Raw genomic sequence first — 20960 nt, 5'->3', positions numbered from 1 at the left:
CCCAGATTACTCCTCACCTCGGACGTTCAGGCAGTTCCTCTTCCTGATTTTACCCTCGTGGTCCAGCACTGTGAAGCTCCCCTCGTCCGCCATCCTGACCGAGTGCAGCACCACCCGTTTGTCCGACACGCTGAGGCGTCCCACGTACCCTTCTGCCATCACCCCCGACTGGTTGTAGAGCACCACGGGCGGCGCCTCTGTTGAATGATGTGCCTCTGTTTGATTGACGTGGACCAGACTGGGCCTTGAGTTGGTGAAAATTTAAACAGAATAGAAAGAAGAGCAGATGTTATCCAACAAATACAGAAAATCAGCAATCAGTGCAAACCTCATTTGGCCACTCAGTAATGTTGTAGCAGCCGCTGTCAACACCTATTAGAGCATTTTATTTAACAGGGATCACACAGAAGTCTGTGACATGACGACTGGAGCTCCAATTCGGCCACAATGACGCTCTCGCTGACCTTACCTGAACTCCAGAGTGATGGGTCCTTCGACCTGGTTCAGATGGATGTTGTAGGTTTCTCCGTACTTGACCACCTGCTCCAAAGCACAATCTGACCAAGAATAAAAGCAAACCAAGGTGAGAGCAGGAAGTTTGTGAAGGCAGCTACAGCGACGGGCAGAGTAACATCTTCGATTGATTTCCATTTATTTCGTCAGTTTTCGTCTTAAACATCACGTTTTGCTTTAGAATCTGTTGATTCATGTGGAGAGCACACATTTTAAACGACAGACTTCCTGAAAGCATTGTTCTTTGATTCTTTAACTTTGTGTGTCCATCCTTGTTGGGTGGGTCCTTCCTGGTGAGGCAAAAGACTCACATGTGAGGGAGCCTCCTCTTTGGACCAAACCATCCACCGATGTGTGAGGGGGGGATTTTGGTTTAGTGACTTTTATTTAGCATTCAGTTATAGTTGGCATCCATTTTGTTTATCCCTGTGTGTGTTTTCTTTGCATTAGTTGGGTAAATAAAAACCATTTTTACTTTTGATTATAATTCCCACATTCTTGTCGCTTCACTGTTTCATCCCTGACGTGATTTAAGCGTTCTAAGGCTTCTCTTCATTTAATACCTCAAACAGTTTTGATAAAATGAGTTTGTTCCTTCCACATTCCTCCATTTTTGCGGGACGTCCCATATTTTTCTTGGCGATTTTCTCACCTCGAACGTTGAGCAGGAGATGTTTGACCAGTTTGGGGTTGTCGCTGTTCCTGGTGATGTAGGTGCCCTCGTCCTCCTCCTGTACGTTCTCCAGCACCAGGTGGCCCAGGGAGTTGAGGCTGCCGCGGGAGGACACCACCTCACCTGCTCGCATCAGCACCACCTCCACGGATTGATTGGTCCTGGGCTTGAACACCACCTCGCCAACATTCCCCGGCGGGACATCCAGGTGAATGTCCTCCCCAAAGAACGCTGTCCTGCGTTCCTCTTTGACTGGGACAAACGATCGAGGTATTTTATTACACGGGAGATGAGCTTCCATTTCCATACTGACACCACCATGCAGATATCAGTTCATTCTCAGTCATGCATTACGGTCGAACAAGCGGCTTTACCTTTCAAAGTTGCTGACACGACTGTGAAAGAATAGAAAAGAGGAGTTTATATGAACATCTTTTATTAGTTCCTTGCTCATTTAGACAAAGTTTTCTACATAAATGAGAGTTTCTTTGTTCTATCTGAAAAACCACACAACTTCCCCCAAAAGCACAAAAACGTTTGAAATGTAAATGTCGCCTATAATGAAAGCTAAAAATAGACCAGATATAAATACTACTCTGACTCCTTATAATAAGGGAAGGAGATTAAATAGATCACAAAATAATTGTGTTTCTTTGGTGTGGTTTTCACAGCATCTATGCTAATCACTCGGTTGAAACAAATTTGGTTTCACAGGAAGTCTGTTGCAGCCATTCATTTAACCGGCCTACTCCCAAGTGACTGATTATGTTTGTGCTTACCAGTGCAGAGCAGGACGCTCAGCGCCGCAGCATTGATTACTTTCATCTTGAATAGTCTTTCTCTGGGAAATAAAAGAAACCCACATATGAGACACAACTATTAAAGAAAAACTTTTTATAGCAAAGGCTCGACTCGAGAATTTCTAAATACAGATATCTAACATAATTGTATGAAAGGAGGATCATTTTATTTGAAATCATATGTATAAATTAACTTACTTATGCTGAATGGCTATTGTTAATTTGAGTTCTGGGTTTAACTGGAAAAGAACTAAAACTCTGCAACTTCACTCTGCGTCTGCAGGATGAGAGGATGTCGCCCCGTCCAGCCCCTCCTGCTCTGTACCAACCCGCACAAGCTCTGACAAATTAGCTCTTCAAATACACAGGAGAGGTTGTGTGTGTGGGGGGGGGGCAATGCCAACACCCCCTGACAAAATAATCCCTAACGCCTTTGTAAAGTACAACACACTGTTCTAAATAAAGTGTTTCCTCACAGCAGAGAGGCTCAAAGACAAGATGCCGAGCTGCTGAAGAGCGGCAGAGTCTGCTGTGGTGTGAGGGATCGATCGATCACCACCCCCGCCCTGCCTCACAACACACCACCACAAAGCCCATTAGGAGAGCAGAGAGGCAGCAGGAAGAAAGAAGACAAAGAGGAGAGAAAGTGGGAGAGTGCGTGGTCATCCCTTTGGGACGGCGAGGTGGACGGAGACCAGCTGGCATGATGAGACTCTGACCTGCTTCCGCCTCTGCACTGGATTAGACTGAGCCGTGGCTCTTTAATTAGATGGACTGACGTGTTGAAGGACCAGAACACAGAGATTTATTTACATTCCCACATGAACTTCACATACTCTGCCACAAAACTTAAAAGACCAACGCGCTCGTGTTTTTATTTATATCACACACCCCCGCTAATGTGTGGACTTTTTTAAACCCGCAGCGTGAACGCACATCAAGGCCCTGCAGATATGTAGCACATTAGAGGTATGAAAATATAAAGCTGGTGTCAGAGCTGACCTGTTTGAATCCAGTGCAGCGTTCTGAGATCGAGTGAATCAACGTATTTTCAGACTTCAAGAGAGAGAACAATAAAAAGTTTCTGCAGAAAAAGGATTAAAGTGCTGTTTCGAGCAAAGAAATCTAGAAGAAGAAGAAGAAGGCTTCTCTACTTTTCTGCTGCACTTCTCAACAAACACAAATTCAGCTGAATAAAGACAGCCTTGTTTTAGAGTGGACAGAAAAACTCTTCAGCCTTCAGTTAGTCACATTTTCTAATTGCTTCCCTGTTTGAATCATTTCTCTGTGCAGAGCCATTATCTCATCTTTGTTGTCGAGGTGCAGAGAGGATGAGAGGCTGCTGGTCATCCACTCTAAAGGTCACAACTGGTGTCCGAGAAGATGCAGCTGCACTTTGAACAACGACGTGAGAAATATTCAGTCAGTGTCGTAAAAGAAAACACAGAAGGCCAGTCCGTGCTAAACTTTCCCCGTTTAAATCTCAGACAGGAAAACTGTCACTCAGGAGAGAACTGAAGGGAGTCGCTGTGATTAAAAGGTGAAAATGACTGCTGCTGCTCTGCCTCTGGGATAAATACGGTACCGAAGGAGCCTGAGAGGTGGACGCCACGTCCATCTTAGACGTCAGACTCTTAATGGGGTCACTAACGCTCGGACCGATTAGACACATTCAGCAGCCTCCTGGAGGTTCCATCTTTCAGGCTGATCTCATCAGCCTGACATCCATCCTGACTGAAGGGTTGTAGACTGCCCCCCCCCCTTCATCCCACATGGGCCAGGAGGGTGTGAGCAACCTGCCTCCTCCTCTGGTTACTCATTCATCGCTCATCTTTCTGTGTATTCCTCCTCCACTATCTTTAATGGGGAGTCAGGATGATTAACTGCCCCCCCCCCCACAGATGATTTTACTGTTATTGTACCCAGAGCTCTACCATCACTTCTGATTTCGTCAGTCTGAGCGTCCCCGGATGTTCCAGAGAAAAGAAAAGCCTTCATGTCTCTTTCACTTTTTTCCTCCTCTGCACTCCCTCCACCTCCACCAGCAGCCCCCCCCCCCCCCCCTCCACCCCCCCCTCCACCCTCTGTGCAGCCCATAAAGCCCAGCAGGAGCAGCTGCTGGTGCAACCAAGGGTGTGTCGTGGCCCATCATGAATGGGGGCTGTCCAGAATGAAAGCGAGAGTGTGTAAAGAAATATCAGGACCTGGAAAAGCAGCGCGCTTGGTCTCGGTGTCTCCACACGCCTCAGCTGTGTGTGTGCACAAAGATCCACAAACACCACAAACTGAACCCCCTTCTATCTAAGATGGCTGTGTTCCTGCCATCTACTCTGGAAATGAATCCTGTATGTGACAGATACTCCGTCTGCGGCTCCATCTCCACGGGGATGTACCAGAAAATACCCCACTCCTCAGGAATTACCGCCCACAGGACATGATAATGCACCACAAAGAGCACAATGTTCATGAAAGCATCAGCATCCCTGTGCTTCCTCCAGAGGGAGGATGGAGGAGGCCGGTGGAGTCTGACCCCAGGGGGCTGATTTTAGATTTCAGATTTCAGATTTCAGATGAAGTTGAAGGGTTCACGGTGGGGTGCAGCCTCCTCCGTCCAGCTGGAGGAAACACGCCCTGAATCCGCCGCTCCTCACCGGCCAGCAGCCGAAGCAGCGACGGAAAAACTGCAAAATTTAACCCCCCCCCCCCCCACCTCCCGGTCCGACCGGAACACCGAGAGCAGGAGAAACTCAGGACACATGCAGGTTTTACCTTCAGCAGAGATGTTCCCCGGAAGGTGCCTCCTCTGTCTCCTCTGTCATTTATCTCGTCCTGACCGGGGGCAGCTCGGGAGTTTCGGTCGGTGTCGGCTCTGTGGACCATCTGAGATCGGAGGAGCTCGGAGAGTCTTCGGCAAAGACCGGCAGCTCTGGCTCGGAGCCACCGGCCACCAGAACAGGAGATCCCCCCCCCCCAGGACTTCCGGAACCACACACACACACACCCACACACCAGCTTATTATCTCACTCATTATTATTTATGATCTTAGTTCATTCTGCATTCCTGCAAATATAACTCATTAATATAATCAACATAAAAAACAAAATAAAAAAATCTGTTATTATAAATAATGATGAGCTCTTGGCAACGCCCCGTTTGGACAACAGATTGGAAATGAACTGGCTTTGTGTTGTGTTGTGACCAGTTCCAGAATCTGCTTTCCAGCTTGCTCCAGCTGCAGGTTTGTGTTTCTGACACAAACTAACACGATGATGATGACACTGTATTCCACCATAATGATGTTAATGTTCATTATGTTTAAGACAGAATGAAACTCAGTGAGTTTGGAGGATCCTTGTAGTTGATGTTTTAATGGTGCAAATGACTTAAAATCATTTAGAGCAGAATGATACTGCAGCTTTATCTCACATGGTCGCTCATTTCTTTGTTTTTCTACCTTCAGTCATTATAAATCAAATATACTTCAGTTTTGGTCAGATGATAATTTGGAAATAATATTTCACAGACTCATAACAAATTAGTTTTTATTAAAAATTATTCCTGCTTGAAGCCCAATTTTCTTTAGATGTAATAATCTTTGTATTTTTGTCTTCACACTTCAGTTATCACTGATTTGTTTATATAAAAACAATCTAAAAACTAATCATCAATAACAACTGACAAGTTTAGGTTTTTCTTCAATGCCTTTTTATTTCTCCAGATAGTTTCAGTCAGTGGGACAGGAATTAAAAAAGGTACTAAAAAACAATAAAGCACACAGAGACAAACACAGACACGCAGTGAAGACAGCGCGGTCAAAGTTCAGAAACCCGACACAAACGTCTTCTGTGTGAGTTGAAAGCAAACTGCAGTGGCTCAGAGTGGAAACATTCACTGTTTAACCATGTAAGTAAAAGCACACAGGCTTTTTTTGGATCTGAAATGTGTTGCATCAAAGAATATACATTGGCAGCAGTTGAAACGGGCATATTTTGGGCATTGACGCTGAGATTTAAGCAGAAAAATGATTATAAAAATACAATTTTCAACTTCTCTCCATGATTTTACACTTCACAGTTGAGTCGTGAATTTAAAAAGCAGATTTTAAAAACTTGTCTCTGTAAATGTGATGATACAGCGCAGGCCTTTGTCGGCTTCAGATATCAGGCTGCCAAAGACTGAGGGATTAAAACCAGATCAGGACGGTCCTCATGACGTTGGCTGGCGTCTGAGGAAATCCTGCTGCTCTGGTTTAATGAAACAGACCCTTGTTTTGATTTGGTTGATGACTGTAATTAGAAAAACCTCTTCAGTCTTATAATTCATATTCAGTCTTGTACCGTGTGTTCTGATCAGTTAGAGAGGAAGGAGAACAAACACTGACAATCAATTTTTCTCAGAGCGGATCTTCAAATTACATTAAAAGAGACAAAAGAAATTAACACTGATAAAAGCGTTCAACACTGATAGTGGCATCACTTCCTGTTCCTGCGGCGGACTTTCACATTAAAACGACACTTCCACTTCAACTGCTTCTTTGCATTGAGTGCGAATGAAAGTGAGCGCAATATCAGTAATTCGAACATTTTGAAATAATTTCTGGGAGACACCATGTTTACTTCGTTGAGATAAATGTGACGGGATGCGGGACAAGTGCTTCTTGTGCATTTGCACCGAGTCGAGGTCTTGGTGCAGAGGGATTCTGGGAGGCCGGCCTCGGTGAAACCAGCCAACATGGCGTCACGATAAACTGTAAACCATGGCACGTTAATTTGGTCACATCGTTTTCTCCACCTGCCTTCGTCCTTCATCGGTTCTGTTCCTCTTTTCCCTTCTCTCCATCCAGCCTCCATCTCTTCTGCTACATTTCTTCATTTCATTTTTTTTTTCCTCTTTTTTTCAGAATTTTTTTCATTTTGGTTTTGAGCTTCTTCTTCTTCTTTCGTCTTCAGCTCATGTTTCTTTGTTTTTCAACTTTTTTTTTTTTTAAGCATCCTCTTCCACCTCCTCCTCAAACTCTCCCTCCTCTTCGGCCGTGGCGTCCTGGTACTGCTGGTACTCGGACACCAGGTCGTTCATGTTGCTCTCGGCCTCGGTGAACTCCATCTCATCCATGCCCTCGCCGGTGTACCAATGGAGGAAGGCTTTGCGGCGGAACATGGCGGTGAACTGCTCAGAGATGCGTTTGAAAAGCTCCTGGATGGCCGTGCTGTTGCCGATGAAGGTGACGGCCATTTTGAGGCCACGCGGCGGGATGTCGCAGACGGCCGTCTTCACATTGTTGGGGATCCACTCCACGAAGTAGCTGCTGTTCTTGTTCTGGACATTCAGCATCTGCTCGTCCACCTCCTTCATGGACATGCGGCCACGGAACACGGCGGCGACCGTCAGGTAGCGTCCGTGGCGAGGGTCACAAGCCGCCATCATGTTTTTGGCATCGAACACCTGTTGGGTAAGCTCGGGCACCGTGAGGGCACGGTACTGCTGGCTTCCCCTGCTGGTCAGGGGGGCAAAGCCGGGCATAAAGAAGTGGAGACGAGGGAAGGGCACCATGTTGACGGCCAGCTTCCTCAGGTCGGCGTTCAGCTGGCCGGGGAAACGCAGGCAGGTGGTCACGCCGCTCATGGTGGCTGAAACCAGGTGGTTGAGGTCGCCGTAGGTGGGCGTGGTGAGTTTGAGAGTGCGGAAGCAAATGTCATAAAGGGCTTCATTGTCAATGCAGTAGGTCTCATCGGTGTTTTCCACCAGCTGGTGAACCGACAGCGTGGCGTTATACGGCTCCACCACCGTGTCTGAAACCTGAGGACACAGAGACGGACGTCATCAAACAGACGCTTCACATTCAGGACATTATTCAGAGCTCAGCGCTCCTGTTCATCGTCCTGAGACCCACTGAGATCCAATCTGTCAGAACGCAGTCTGAGGCATCTCCATTTTCCTCTAAATGACCACGAATTTAAAAAAAATCACATTGTGTTAAAGAAGACTTGGTAACCCTAACCCTCACTGTTTCCTGTTGGACAGCGTGTCTCTCTGTGTTACCTTCGGGGAGGGCACCACGCTGAAGGTGTTCATGATGCGGTCGGGGTACTCCTCCCGGATCTTGCTGATGAGCAGGGTGCCCATCCCGGAGCCGGTGCCGCCTCCCAGGGAGTGTGTGAGCTGGAAGCCCTGCAGACACTCGCAGCTCTCGGCCTCTTTCCTCACCACGTCCAGGACCGAATCCACCAGCTCGGCCCCCTCTGTGTAGTGACCTTTGGCCCAGTTGTTTCCTGCTCCACTTTGACCTGAGAAAAATAACGTCACATCAGGCAGTTGTTGCACATTGTACAGAAAGATGTGCGACTTTATGACCTCCGAGCTGGAAAAGACAGTTTTTACCAAAGACGAAGTTGTCAGGTCTGAAGATCTGCCCAAAGGGTCCAGAGCGGACCGAGTCCATGGTGCCCGGCTCCAGATCAACGAGGATGGCTCTGGGCACATATTTCCCACCTGCACACACACAGACACACAACATCCTCACAACACTGCATATAACTGAGAAACCAGGAAAAGAGATTTCATTGACACACAGGAGCTGCAGGCTGTGTCGTCCGCCCACATCGGAACAAACTTCATCTCATCGATCAGACAGGAACATTGTGAATATCTGATGAGCTCATGTCTCATATCTGTGGATTTTAATAGGACTCTGTCTGGAGCTTCCACTGCTGTGTAACAGACAGTTATTTATTTCATGCAGGCACAAATGTCTTTTAGACGGACAGACTGATCTGGTCTCTTAATTAAAATTCAGAAGAGTTTTCAGATAGAAAACTAAACTTGGCTCTCATTAAAGTGTCGCTGCCTGAATGTGATTCTCAGATTATCACAGCTCTGGGAGCTGTGCTGCTGTGAGACCTCAAAAGCCCACTAGGTGGAGTCTCGTTTTAAAAGTCTACATGTGACAAGAACACACTGATTATCTGACAGAAGATGAACTTTAGTGGCTGAACTGAAAAAAAAAATCTGGCTTTTTTTTTCTGAAAAACATTGATTACACTTAACTCACTGAATGTAAGCCGACTCCTCCCTGTCATGTTTCAGACGTTTGGTTTTCTTTAGAGTTTCAGCTGCAGATGATTTGGACTGATTTTGGACTGTTATATTGGCTGATATTCAGCCACTGGAAAGGTCACAGGTCAAAAAGCAGCACTGTGACAGCATTAATTCATCAGTATCTTCAACACCTGCACTTTCATTGGCTCTTTATTCATCTCATAGAGGTCAGTGCATGCTAATGAACATCAGCTCAGACTGAAGCTGTATTGTTGCAAAATGATAATAATTTTATATCATTATTATATCAGTTCTTTTAAGTATTTTCGATTTCCATCCTCTTAAATTGTCCACTTTATTTGTTGTGGAACCAATAAGAAATATTTTACTTTATCTTGATTTTCATGCCGGTGACAATGAACAAATAAGAGTACAACTCACTTTACACATTTACAGAAACATATTTTGTACTAAGATGATTTAAAATGGGAACGTCAGCGAACGTCACATCACACAGGAGTGCAGTAACACAACGTAAATACATCATTTTTGATTCCATCAGGACTTACCAGTGGCTTCGTTGTAATACACACTGATCCGGTCCAGCTGTAAGTCGCTGTCTCCATGGTAGGTTCCTGTTGGGTCGATGCCGTGCTCATCGCTGATCACCTCCCAAAACTAAACACACACAAACACACGACACAGGCCAGCACGTTAATGAAGGAGATTTCAGTTGGAATGACTATCTTTGCATTTCAATGGTTATACCAACATGCTTTTTGAGTTTTGTACCAAACACAAACGTTACAGATGTTACACCTGGACATTCTGCAGTTTACATTAGAGCTATTTTCACATGAACGTCCAAGTGATGACGGTTGGAAACAGTCGATGGACGGGCCTGAAACTTTAAACGATGAGATGCTGTTCAGTCGGTGGTGTCAAGGATTCAGCTCTGGGGGAAAAGATGCATCTTTTTCTGCTTGATGAGACTCTGACTTCAAGCTGTGTGCTTTACAATCCCTCCTCTGTCCTCAGAGACACACCAAGATCTGATTACCTTCTGTAGTCACAAGATCGTCTAAAAACACCACAATCAGTAACACTTGTGTTTTCCTTCTGTGCCTGTGGTGAAAGGTTTCCTCAGCAAACAGCCACAATCAGTTTTCCTCCAATCAGAATGCTGATTAGCAGCAATAAAGAGTTGTGTTATCTTGGTACAAGTTGCATTTCACGGCTTCATGCGCTTTGCATCATGTGGTGCATGTGTGCTGAAACTCAACAAGCAACTCAGGAGGCAAAGAAATTAGAGAAGACTTGGATCCACACCACAGCTGGAGGGACCGCTGCAGCATTGGATAGAAGTCTTCAGCTAATTTTACAAATGAACAAGAGACGTGCAGTAAAAATGACACAGCGCTGATCATATGAAAGTCTCATGGAGACGTTTGGTTTCTGCTCTGGGGAAGAAGGTTTGAGTCCAGCATGAGAAAACAAAAAGGGAAAGTGGCTCATCGTGGCTCTTTACGGCTGCTGATTACTTTAATTCATCATTGGGTGTAAAAATGCTGGAAAATTATCATAACAATCTCCCAATTTCCAACTGATTGGCAACAAATCCTGGATTTAAAGATACTCAGTCGTATTTATGCTGGAAAAACTGAGGCAGAAAATTGTTGGTCAAACTGTTGGCTGAAATTACAAAGTCAGAAGAGCTTATCTTTGTTATTTTAGCTGCTGAGGGAGGGACGGTGTTTTTCATCTCCACCTGGATTCCCACGTACACAAACAGAGACTGTGGCTGTTCTGAAATACAGTTACGATTTAATGGTTTGTGCTGTGTTCACATTAAATAAAAGACTTTTTAATAACACTTAAAAATGAAATTCAGCACCTTTCCCATAGTTGAGCTGATGAAAACAAACCAGATGAACCCGTGCGGCTGTGCTCCAGGGGCCAATTTAAAAATGTCATTTTATTTATTTTTTTGTTAATTTAAGTTTTTACTAAAATAACTTGCCCATCATCAGTTTCCTTGGATCATTTCTCTCCAAACAACCAACAGAATATTATGTTCAACTTGTTAGAAAATATCATACACAGAGAAAACCTTTGTAAGTTAAATACTTTAAGCCTTTCTATATCTTTTTTTAAGGGAGTACATTTTTTGCACAGCGGCTGAAGCCTCAGTGTTCCCTCTGAGGGTCAGTCAGAGCGCTTTCAGAGGATTCAGTCGCCCTTGTTTCTTCACGCTGGGACATTAATGCCAAACTCAGTTAAGACACAAGCTCAGGCTGTCACACCAGCTCAGTCAGCTGGCCCTAATCTGAGCTGGAGACGGCATCAGAGTGTGTGTGTGTGTGTGTGTTTCACAGGAAGAGGGAGGGATAAGCAGAGGGAAGTTGGCACGACTGCGCGGCTCAGTTTGTGTGTGAGGGGGCGAGAAAATCTCATTTTTTAATCTTCACCACTGTCACCTCACCATCTTTGGCTCTCCCTGAATTCACCCCCCATCATCATCACCATGGAAACCAGTTAGAGCCTGATTGAAGTCAGGCTGCTTTGAAAATATAAAAATAAAAACATTTACAGGAGAGTGAAGAGAAATAAAATCATTTATTAAATAAACGATGAGCCAAAATAAACCAAATGTGAATCTCTGAAGCCAAATTAACAAAAAGTAAGTTGATTAATGCTGAAACGTCGCTGGTCCTGAGCTGCAGAGCAGACGGACCGGGTTCTGCTGGAGCTGGTCTGGGGATGTGAATTCAGACTGTTAATCCATACTGAATCGAGGATGACCTCAGTCTGGCTTAGTCTTCTGTAAATACACTCATCACCCCATATGTTGTTGTCACGCCTGTTGTTGCACCCCAACTTCAAAACTGAAGTGATTATTTTGTACATGTAACGTATTCAATGTTGTCATCTAATCTACATCTGGTCTGTATTTTCACAGACATTTTTGGGCAAAAAAAAAAAAAAAAAAAAAAAAAAAAGTCAGGCATCAACTTGCGCTTCAGAAACCCCACAAAAATGTGAATATGTCTAATTTTTAAATCAAAATCTAGAGAGAGCTGAAAAATTTTGTGATGTCTTAAAAGTGAACATCCAGCCATTTCTTGTTAGATGATCCTGTAACTGGTGTTATTTAAGCATCACATTAGCTGCAGACTCATTTGTTTTTCATTGAACAACCAATTTATTCCTTGTTATTTTCATTATTAGCTGCAGCTCTGTTTGACGGACTGACGACAATCTGATGAACACAAACACTTATTTTACAGATATTTACCAGTCGTGTGTACGCCAAGCTTCCAGGGCTGCTGGTGCTTTCAGGGAGGGGGGCCGGGGACGTGTGCATGTGACCCACTGAGTGGAAAAGCAGCTATTTAAATGACCTCATCTGTGCTTTCAGTGCAGACACTGGGCCACTTGTTATCACCCCCCATCCCGTCAGCCCCCTCCTCTGCCTCAGCAAATTTCTCCTTTCTTTCCACCGTCTCCTCCTTTTTTTTTTCTTCTTTTGCTCTTTAAACAGTGACAAAGAGTCCAGCTCACCAGGCAGCCGAGGCAGCAGCTGGCCCTGCGACTCTGCTGAAGTCTGGCCAGATTCATTAATCACGGATCAATGAGTCGAGTGTTGTCATCACTTCTAAATGTGAATTTTTTTTCTGCGTTCACATGTGGGGATGTGGTGAGAAGCACAAACTACACTATTATCAACCTTCGAGTGCTCATTTAATCTTTTGTGTTGCTCACTTTTGGATAGAATTTAAACTTTCCTATTCTGAAAGCCTGTTGCGGTGTATTTGTGTAGATCTCAGTGAATTTTGTGGTACTTCCACGATCGATCACATCGATAACTATGATTTATTGTGTCACCTTGTACGTCTTCATCCACTGCTACAGCAGGATGAAATCACAGTTTAAGGTTTTCTTTAGTTTTCACACATAAATCTGTGCAGCGACACGAAACACATCTGAGAGCGAAAACAAATGAATCCTGTAAAGACAGACTCAGAAAAACACTGTGAGCTCCTCCTGGAATCTTTTGTCCACGTTTAACCAAAGAAAAGGAAACGAGGCATTTTAGTGTCCAGTTTCCTTGAAGCTCAACAGATTAAATGGTTAAACGGTGTTTGACATGGAAGGATGGAGAGCAAACAAAGGAAGTTAGAGTTTCTGCTCCACTTCACTTTAAATGAAAACACAAAACTGTTCGGATGAAATATTTACCGGTGGAGATGAATTTATGTGATAATTTTCTGGAAACTGTCAGAACACAGAACAAAAGAAAGGCCTCTAAAAGTTTCCCCACTGACACATCTGATAACGTCCTTTTATTTCATTTTCAGTCGCTGCAGCGTCTTCTTACCTTTGCGCCGATCTGGTTGCCGCACTGTCCGGCCTGGATGTGCACGATCTCCCGCATGACGGCTGCTGGTTTCTGGGTGGAAGCGGAGCTGGAGGGCGGACGGAGCGGACTGTCTGACCGGTACTGACGGACCGACGGACGGACTGACGGACTGCCGGGGCGGCCCGCCGGCTCCGGGGAGGCGGGGGCTGCGTCCTTCTACGGGGTGACGTCAGCGCGTCACTGATTGGCTGCTGTGGCTGTGAGCCGGACGGTGATTGGTTGGAAGAGAAGGGTTTTTTTTTCTAAAGGGGGTTTACTTGTCTCGAAGGCAGGGACCGGAAGTAAGGAAGGAGTGCCGTGTGACGTCATCACTGCCCCGTTGGAGCCTGGAGCTCCGTTGAATGAAATGAAGAATAAAAAACTGCAGAAAACAGCAATAAATAAATAAACAGAAAACAGTATGGATCTTAATTATACATGATTATTATCATCGACATTTTTTACTTTTTACTTTAATCTTGGATAACATTTGTAGCGATTTAGTACAAAAATATAAAAAAGTCACAGTAAGACTTATGCAGAGTAATCTTTTTTGACTTTATTAACGTTTACTGTTGAAGCTGGTACAGACAGGGCCAATAATAACTGCCATTGTTGTCATTCTAAACTTTAGATAGCTTTGTCATCCTAAAATGAGATCATCCTAGTTTATCTCTCTACTGTTTGAATCATTTAGATAGATACTTTATTTATCCCGAGGGAAATTCAACAGTCTGTTGCTCACATACAAACACACATCATTCACCCATCAAGGAAAGAATAAGACATAAATATGCAGTTAAATAGTGAATGAGGGGGAATAAATGGTGCCATATGTGTAGTGTGGCAGTGTTGTTTGAGGTGGCAGCAGCTGTGGGACTGAAAACGGTGTTTCTGTCCACGACCCACCCGATGGGGGCCTCACCGGGGCCTGCTCCCCCTCCAAGCCGCCAGGAGGCGCCCGTTCCCGGCGTGATGGGGGGAGAGCCGAGCTGCAGCCCGTGATGTGTTTACGGTCCATCAGCTGCAGGGTGACGGGAACGACCATCACCGGCACAAGAAATCAACATTTCACCGTTTTAACCCACAAACGGTGACACTTCTCTACAAAACCTCGTCAGAAAGTCACAGGTAAGTGTGTGTCTTTATTTAACAACATCTCCGTCCATTCTGCCTTTTCAACACAAATATTTAAAATGTTATATTGATTAATGTCAGCTCGGCGCCAGCACCGACGAATTTTACACACATTTAAAGGCATCATTCTCTCCTGAGGAGTGTGTGTTTTGGGTTTTTTGTTATTTCTATGTGTTTTGTGTGTGTATTTCACAGTTTACTGCGCATCACTTAATTAGATTTAGCCTGCTGGTCTGCCCCGCCCCTCCCTCTGCATGAAGGGAGCCAGGCTGCAGAAATGCTCCCCTGTTTTGGATGACTTGCAAAAGGCCATCAGATTTTTTACTTTTATTTTTATTTTATTTTTTTTATGTTTTAAATGTCACAGTAGAGGTGATGCCCAGCACTGCCAGGTTAATGTCATCAAGTCCTGAATGAAAAGGCTGTTTACCAAGTGCAACTAAAATGGTGTTGATTTATTGTCCTTTATTGTCAGAGAGAAGAAGAAGCAGCAAGCATGTTCTACACCTGTGGACCCAACGAGGCGATGGTGGTGTCAGGTAACAGCAGAGATATATCTACATATAACAGTGTGGCATTGACAGTAGAATCGTTTCCATCCATTTAACCAAGAAAATAAATTGATTCATTAAAAAATGAGTAAATCATTCCCACTCATCTGATGCCTGGTGTCTGATCTCTCTCAGGTTTCTGCCGCTCTCCTCCGCTGATGATCGCTGGAGGCCGAGTGTTTGTCTTCCCCTGCATTCAGAAGATACAGAGGTAGACTTCCTCATGCTGGGGTTTCATACAAATACATAGAAACTCAGAAAGAGCAGCTTTATCTAAAAAGAAATAGAATATTTCTTGGTGCTATTTTTAATATTACTCAGAAATTATCTATGGATTTATAGTGTTTGAGCGATGAGTGCACCAAATGAAGATATTATTATTATTATTATTATTATTATTATTATTATTATTATTTGTTTTTGTTTGTGTGTTGTATCTGGCCTTGATCCTATTAGAGCAGCATATGCTCCATCAATAATATATCTCCCTGTATTGATCTTTACTTGCTTGTCTGCAGGATTTCCCTGAACACTCTGACTCTGAATGTGAAGAGCGACAAAGTCTACACTCGCCACGGAGTGCCCATCTCTGTCACAGGCATAGCCCAGGTGAGTGTGCAGGAGGCCGCACCACCGGTGAAGCAGGAGGTTTTGTTCAGAGGAACAGCTTTAGACTAATGCAGATGTAGCCGGGAGGTTTCTGTGTTTTATTGGAGAAATCGCCTATCACCATCCAAACGCAGCCCAATTCAACAACAATTCTCACGTGATATAGTTTTAACATCACAGTCATGAATTTACATGCAAAACCAACTGCTGTGGTTCTTGACTTTTCATTGTAGACATTTTAATAAACCCAGTGATCATGTCAGTGTTTCAATCATAAACGAGCTGCTGCTCCCTGCAGATGAAGATCCAGGGTCAGAATAAACAGATGCTGGCTGCAGCCTGCCAGATGTTCATGGGGAAGTCCGAGCCACAGATTGCTCAGATCGCCTTGGAGACGCTGGAGGGGCATCAGCGGGCCATCATCGCCCATTTGACCGTTGAGGTGATGCAGGGAACATCTGAGAAATATAGTTGAAAGTAAAATTAAGATTATTTACAACATTTTCCAACACGTTGGGATTATTTTTACTGTTGTTTTGAAATGAAGCCCTCAACTCCCATGTCACAGTTAATATCGTCCTCTTTCAGGAGATCTATAAAGACCGGAAGAAGTTCTCAGAGCAGGTTTTTAAGGTGGCTTCCTCTGACCTGGTCAACATGGGCATCAGTGTGGTCAGCTACACGCTCAAGGACGTTCACGACGATCAGGTACTCCTCTATCAGCTACAAACACCACATCACATCCAGCGACCTTCCTATGTAAGCCAGTTTGATCTGCAGAATATGGACCTGAATGATCTTTTGTTTTCCGGCTGGTCAACAGGATTACCTGCATTCACTGGGAAAGGCTCGCACGGCGCAGGTACAGAAAGACGCTCGCATCGGTGAGGCCCAGAACAAGAGAGATGCTGTAATCAGGGTGAGATGTGCAGGATTTCTTACAATTGTGTTCATAGCTTTGAGAATGTGACAGAGGCTGTCCTGAAGATGGTTATGTGTGGACTGATAATTGGTCACATGTGCTGTTTATCAAGACTCTTGTCCTTACATTTGTTATTTTCTGTCTCTGGTTCTCTGCAGGAAGCTCATGCAATGCAGGAGAAAATCTCCGCTCAGTATAAGAATGAGATCGAGATGGCAAAGTCCCAGAGGGACTATGAGCTGAAGAAAGCTGCTTATGACATGGAGGTCAACACGAAGAAGGCTGAGTCTGATATGGCCTACAAGCTGCAGGTACACAAGACGAAATAACTGCTGCATCGTGTGAGAACTAAGTACTTCTAGAGTAATCACAGGGTTTCTTATCGTCTGATTATCTTCTTCATTTGATTTATCTGATCTGGTTCTTCCGTTGTCAGGTAGCGAAGACGAAGCAGCGTATCGAGGAGGAGCGGATGCAGGTCCAGGTGGTGGAGCGGACGCAGCAGATCATGCTGCAGGAGCAGGAGATCACCCGCAGGGAGAAGGAGCTGGAGGCCAAAGTGAAGAAACCTGCAGATGCCGAGCGGTACCGCCTGGAGAAACTGGCTGAGGCTCAGCGGTAAGTTGAAGGTTCATTCTCTTCCTCATCCCAGACGGCAGGATGATGCTGCAGAGTGGGCGGACGCGCTTCAGTTTGAAGTCAGTGTGTTTGTTGTGTATTTTCTCTGTTCATGTGCCCAAAGGCAGGATGCTGAATCCCTGCAGTTCTGCTGCTGAGCTCAGCCGACAAGGGCTGCAGAAATTACTTGAAGTCAAGATCAATTTTATGCTTTTTTTTTTTTTTTTTTAACATGTATATCAAGCGATGAAGGATGAAGGAAGTGAGTATGAAGGATTTTTACTGACAGAACAAAATAGATCAGGTACCATAGTTAAACAAAGTAAGGCAGGCAGGACATTAGACTCTTTATACTCTTTATGTTTTACATGAGAAATGCAAAAGAAATCCTCCTCATGGATTGTTAATGATGCTGCTATTCAATCTTCTCATTCTCGTATTAATGTGATCGCATTTGGTCTCTGTTTGACCTGACAAGGCCAGATGAAGCCTGGTCAGATGTTTGACACTGATCTGTCAGTTTGTCAGTGGGTTTCTCTCTCTAACTGAGCATTTCTTTCTCTTTGTCTAGTCTGAAGTTGATCATGGAGGCAGAAGCCAAAGCTGAGGCCATCAGGGTGAGTCACTGATACCAGCTTCGTTTGTGTATTTTATATTGACGCTGTACACATGGCGCCTTAGATGTGGCTGCACAAAATTCACAAAGTATCTCAGATGGATGTTGGCCCTTCTGGTAAAGGAGGCTGGTCCTTTGGTCTCCCTCAGATTAAAGGAGAGGCTGAGGCGTATGCAGTGGAGGCCAGGGGTCGCGCTGAGGCCGAGCAGATGGTGAAGAAGGCGGAGGCCTTCCAGGAATATAAGGACGGAGCCATGGTGGACATGCTGCTGGAGAAACTGCCTCTGGTGAGCGACAACAGGCTTTTTGTGAAAACAGTAGGCTGATATTGTGATAGTTAACTTGGAGTTTGAGCATGAGCAGCAGCATGAGCAGGTGCTCAGCGCCCACTCTGTTTTCTCTAAGCTGTCTTTGTCTGCCGGTAAGATTTTACACCGGTCTGATCTCAGTTTTGAACCTTTTCTTCCACCAGATGGCAGAAGAGATCAGCAAGCCTCTGTGCCAAGCCAAAAAAATCACCATGGTGTCGAGCGGAGGCGGAGAGGTGGGAGCTGCCAAACTGTCAGGAGAAGTCCTGGACATCATGACCCGTCTGCCTGAAGCAGTAGAGAAGCTGACTGGAGTCAACATCTCCCAGGTGACTGTCCCTCCCCGTCTCTCTGTCTCCCTCTGTCCCTCACACTAATGCATCCTTACAAAGAGCCACACAGCTTTCATTGGTTGTGTTTTCCCCTTTTAGCTTTGGTTTGATTCAGAAATTAGGCTCTTTCAGAACTTGACGCAATGAATTTTGGTGTAAATACATAAAAAAGATGCCGACTGTCCGCCCTGATCCCTCCGGTCTGCAGGTGACCTTTCAGTCAGGCTGAGGAGAATCGACCTCACTGGTGACCGAGCAGCCTGAAATGACATCATCAATATCTGCGTCTGTCGACATCTTCCTGTTGTGAAAGCACTTTCATTTTTCTCTGTGCCCCTTTTTCACCAGCTCTGTCTCAGCTGAAGTGTTGTGCTCCTCTGGCTGCAGTTACAGCTGTTGTTTCACAGTATTTGTTTTTATAGTCATCATGTCCCCTGATACTGAATTACATCCTTTATGAACAGTCCTGAAATTATCATGGCTCTTACTGGCTTTGAGCTGAGGTCTCATAATATCAAATATGTGCGGTATTTCTTGTCAATTGCAAAAAGAACAAAAAATATCTCTTTTTGCTTTGCACATCAAAGTCAGTACGAGACATGTAGAACTTTTAATGGCGGTTTAGCAACAGCTTTGCTTGTAAAAAGGTATCATCAAAAGAAAACCTTGAACGTAACACACAACAATATTATGATTTAAAATTTTATTTAAAAAAGCAGCAAAGTAACTGTAGCCTCTGTGTAAACTGTAGTTTTTCACATTTCACCAGATATCCTTATCTGTCCTTTACCACCTTCTTCTCTCCACAGTTTGCATGTTTGTGTCACACTAACTAACTCCATCTCTCCAGTGTCTCCTCTTTAACTGCCTGTATGCGCTGCATTGCTGCCAAACCTTAAGTGCATTAAAAGTCTAATACAAACCTTAATCTACTAAAGCTACTAACAATTACATCATGTAACACTGGACTACACCCTGTAGTCACTCTTATCATCATGTATTTCTGACAGAATTCATGTTTACCTTCTTGAGGATAATCATTTTCTCGATCACTGAGTCTTACAGGTACTTGAAATTAGGATACCACCTAAAAGTCTCAGTGAAGTTATTATGTATTTTTGAAAACTCTCATTGTTTCTTATTTTATATATGAGCATTCTCCATCCACAATTTTTACTGAGTCTTGTCCTGCTGAACAAGTGTTAACTTTTTTTTTTTTTTAGTTAGTTAAAAAGTAAAACAAAGTTCCTTTAGGACCCTTTGCTTGAGGTATACCTAAACATTATAGTATCAGGCAAATACATGCACGAGGAATCTATACCAGACTTTATATAAAATATTACCAAATTTGGTGCATGTTCATTTACTCTAATGCATTTCAAATGCAGTATATTCCACAATTTTATCTCCTTTACCACCCAATTTTATAACAGGATTAATATTTTTATAGCTTTTGTCAGAGCACTTTAAACAGCCCGGGAAATTCAGCTCAGTTTACTGATGACCTTGCTGTTTGTCTGTACAGACAGCAGCACATAATGCAAATGTAAACTTACAGTTTACAGGACAACGTGAAAGGAGTAAAGTCTCCTCTCGCTGTTCCTCGTCAGCGGCAGATCACCAGTCAGGGCATTAAATGTACAGATGTAGGCTGAAGAAGGAGTCTGGATCATCTGGTTCAGCTTCTTTGGGAGCTTCACCATCCTGCAGCTGAGTCTCATACATTAGATGAACACTTTAAGTGAAGTGGTGCCTTTTCTGCTCTTGTGGCCAATTATGTAGCAGCTATTATAAATGATTGACTAAATGTAAATGTGATGTGAAGTACAGCTTGGAACTTCTGCCACATGCCACAGTTTAATTAGGTCTTAACTGTATGAAATGGTGTACAATAACATATTGTATAATTATTGCTTTTAAGAGAAAAACCTGTCTAATGTAAAAGGAAATGAATAAAATGCTAAAAGGTCAGTCAGATAACTGTCAAATGAAGCCAGCTAAAAGTTCAGGGAAAGAGATGTTTAAGATTTGATCGCCTTTATCAGGAATGACAGACTTTATATTTGTCGCTGTTTGCTGGATTATCATGCAGGTGAAAAGAGAGTAGCCTTATACCATAACCCAATCATTCTCTCTCTGAGTTTATTAATGGAAGATTAACACTATTATTACAAAAAGTATCAATACCTGTCCCACCTCTCAGTCCGGTTGCTTCGTGCTACTTGGAGGTGGGGTTACCAAAGTAGAAAGACATTGGCTTTAGGTAATCTTTGTGCTTCTGTGACTGTGTGATACTCTGAAGTGACACTACAAAGAGACGTAAATGTATTTATACAGTATATATTTGCTATTGGGTACTGCATCGATGTAGCACTGCTATCAGTAAAAAGTCGAACTCGTACAAAGCAGGAGTCACTTTGATATAATTTGTGTGTTGTTTCACTTC

The 20960-nt window shown here is 44.0% G+C and overlaps 2 protein-coding genes across 10 annotated transcripts; one reads left to right on the top strand and one right to left on the bottom strand.

The window, feature by feature from the left end:
• Positions 1-5681: 5681 nt before the first annotated feature.
• Positions 5682-16614, bottom strand: LOC115050693 (tubulin beta chain-like). Of its 9 annotated transcripts, none has more exons than XM_029513674.1 (6): positions 13401-16351; positions 9592-9700; positions 8366-8476; positions 8027-8271; positions 6989-7783; positions 5682-6818 (listed from the first exon to the last, which is right to left on the bottom strand). In XM_029513674.1, exons 1-6 carry the CDS (start codon positions 13455-13457, stop codon positions 6792-6794), a joined length of 1344 nt encoding a protein of 447 aa, XP_029369534.1. In that variant the 5' UTR covers positions 13458-16351; the 3' UTR covers positions 5682-6791. The 9 variants fall into 9 exon arrangements, with proteins under 9 accessions (XP_029369534.1, XP_029369537.1, XP_029369538.1 ...); XM_029513677.1 differs by lacking the exon at positions 5682-6818 and having other exon boundaries at positions 6925-7205; positions 7680-7783; positions 13401-16605; XM_029513678.1 differs by lacking the exon at positions 5682-6818 and having other exon boundaries at positions 6925-7210; positions 7712-7783; positions 13401-16603.
• flot1a (flotillin 1a) lies at positions 14459-19702 on the top strand. The gene is made up of 13 exons (XM_029513682.1): positions 14459-14552; positions 15034-15097; positions 15245-15320; positions 15628-15718; positions 16017-16160; positions 16307-16426; positions 16542-16637; positions 16799-16951; positions 17077-17258; positions 17830-17875; positions 18024-18161; positions 18347-18511; positions 18723-19702. The coding sequence occupies exons 2-13, from the start codon at positions 15055-15057 to the stop codon at positions 18741-18743; spliced, it is 1275 nt and encodes a 424-aa protein (XP_029369542.1). The 5' UTR covers positions 14459-14552; positions 15034-15054; the 3' UTR covers positions 18744-19702.
• Positions 19703-20960: the final 1258 nt, after the last annotated feature.

The sequence above is a fragment of the Echeneis naucrates genome, chromosome 11 (genome assembly GCF_900963305.1).
Source record: "Echeneis naucrates chromosome 11, fEcheNa1.1, whole genome shotgun sequence".
NCBI classification, from domain to species: Eukaryota; Metazoa; Chordata; class Actinopteri; order Carangiformes; family Echeneidae; genus Echeneis; species Echeneis naucrates.
Note: the sequence above shows the minus strand (reverse complement) of the source record. Positions and strands in the feature narration are given on the sequence as shown.

Bases quoted from the DNA above. Each gene is read 5' to 3' on its own strand.
- flot1a (XM_029513682.1), top strand. From the start codon at position 15,055: ATGTTCTACACCTGTGGACCCAACGAGGCGATGGTGGTGTCAG. The intron at 15,098-15,244 runs GTAACAGCAGAG...GATCTCTCTCAG, and splicing joins CGAGGCGATGGTGGTGTCAG to GTTTCTGCCGCTCTCCTCCG. The intron at 16,427-16,541 runs GTACTCCTCTAT...GCTGGTCAACAG, and splicing joins AGGACGTTCACGACGATCAG to GATTACCTGCATTCACTGGG.
- LOC115050693 (XM_029513674.1), bottom strand. From the start codon at position 13,457: ATGCGGGAGATCGTGCACATCCAGGCCGGACAGTGCGGCAACCAGATC. The intron at 9,701-13,400 runs GTAAGAAGACGC...GTGTGTGTTTAG, and splicing joins GCAACCAGATCGGCGCAAAG to TTTTGGGAGGTGATCAGCGA. The intron at 8,477-9,591 runs GTAAGTCCTGAT...GTGTGTGTGCAG, and splicing joins GTATTACAACGAAGCCACTG to GTGGGAAATATGTGCCCAGA.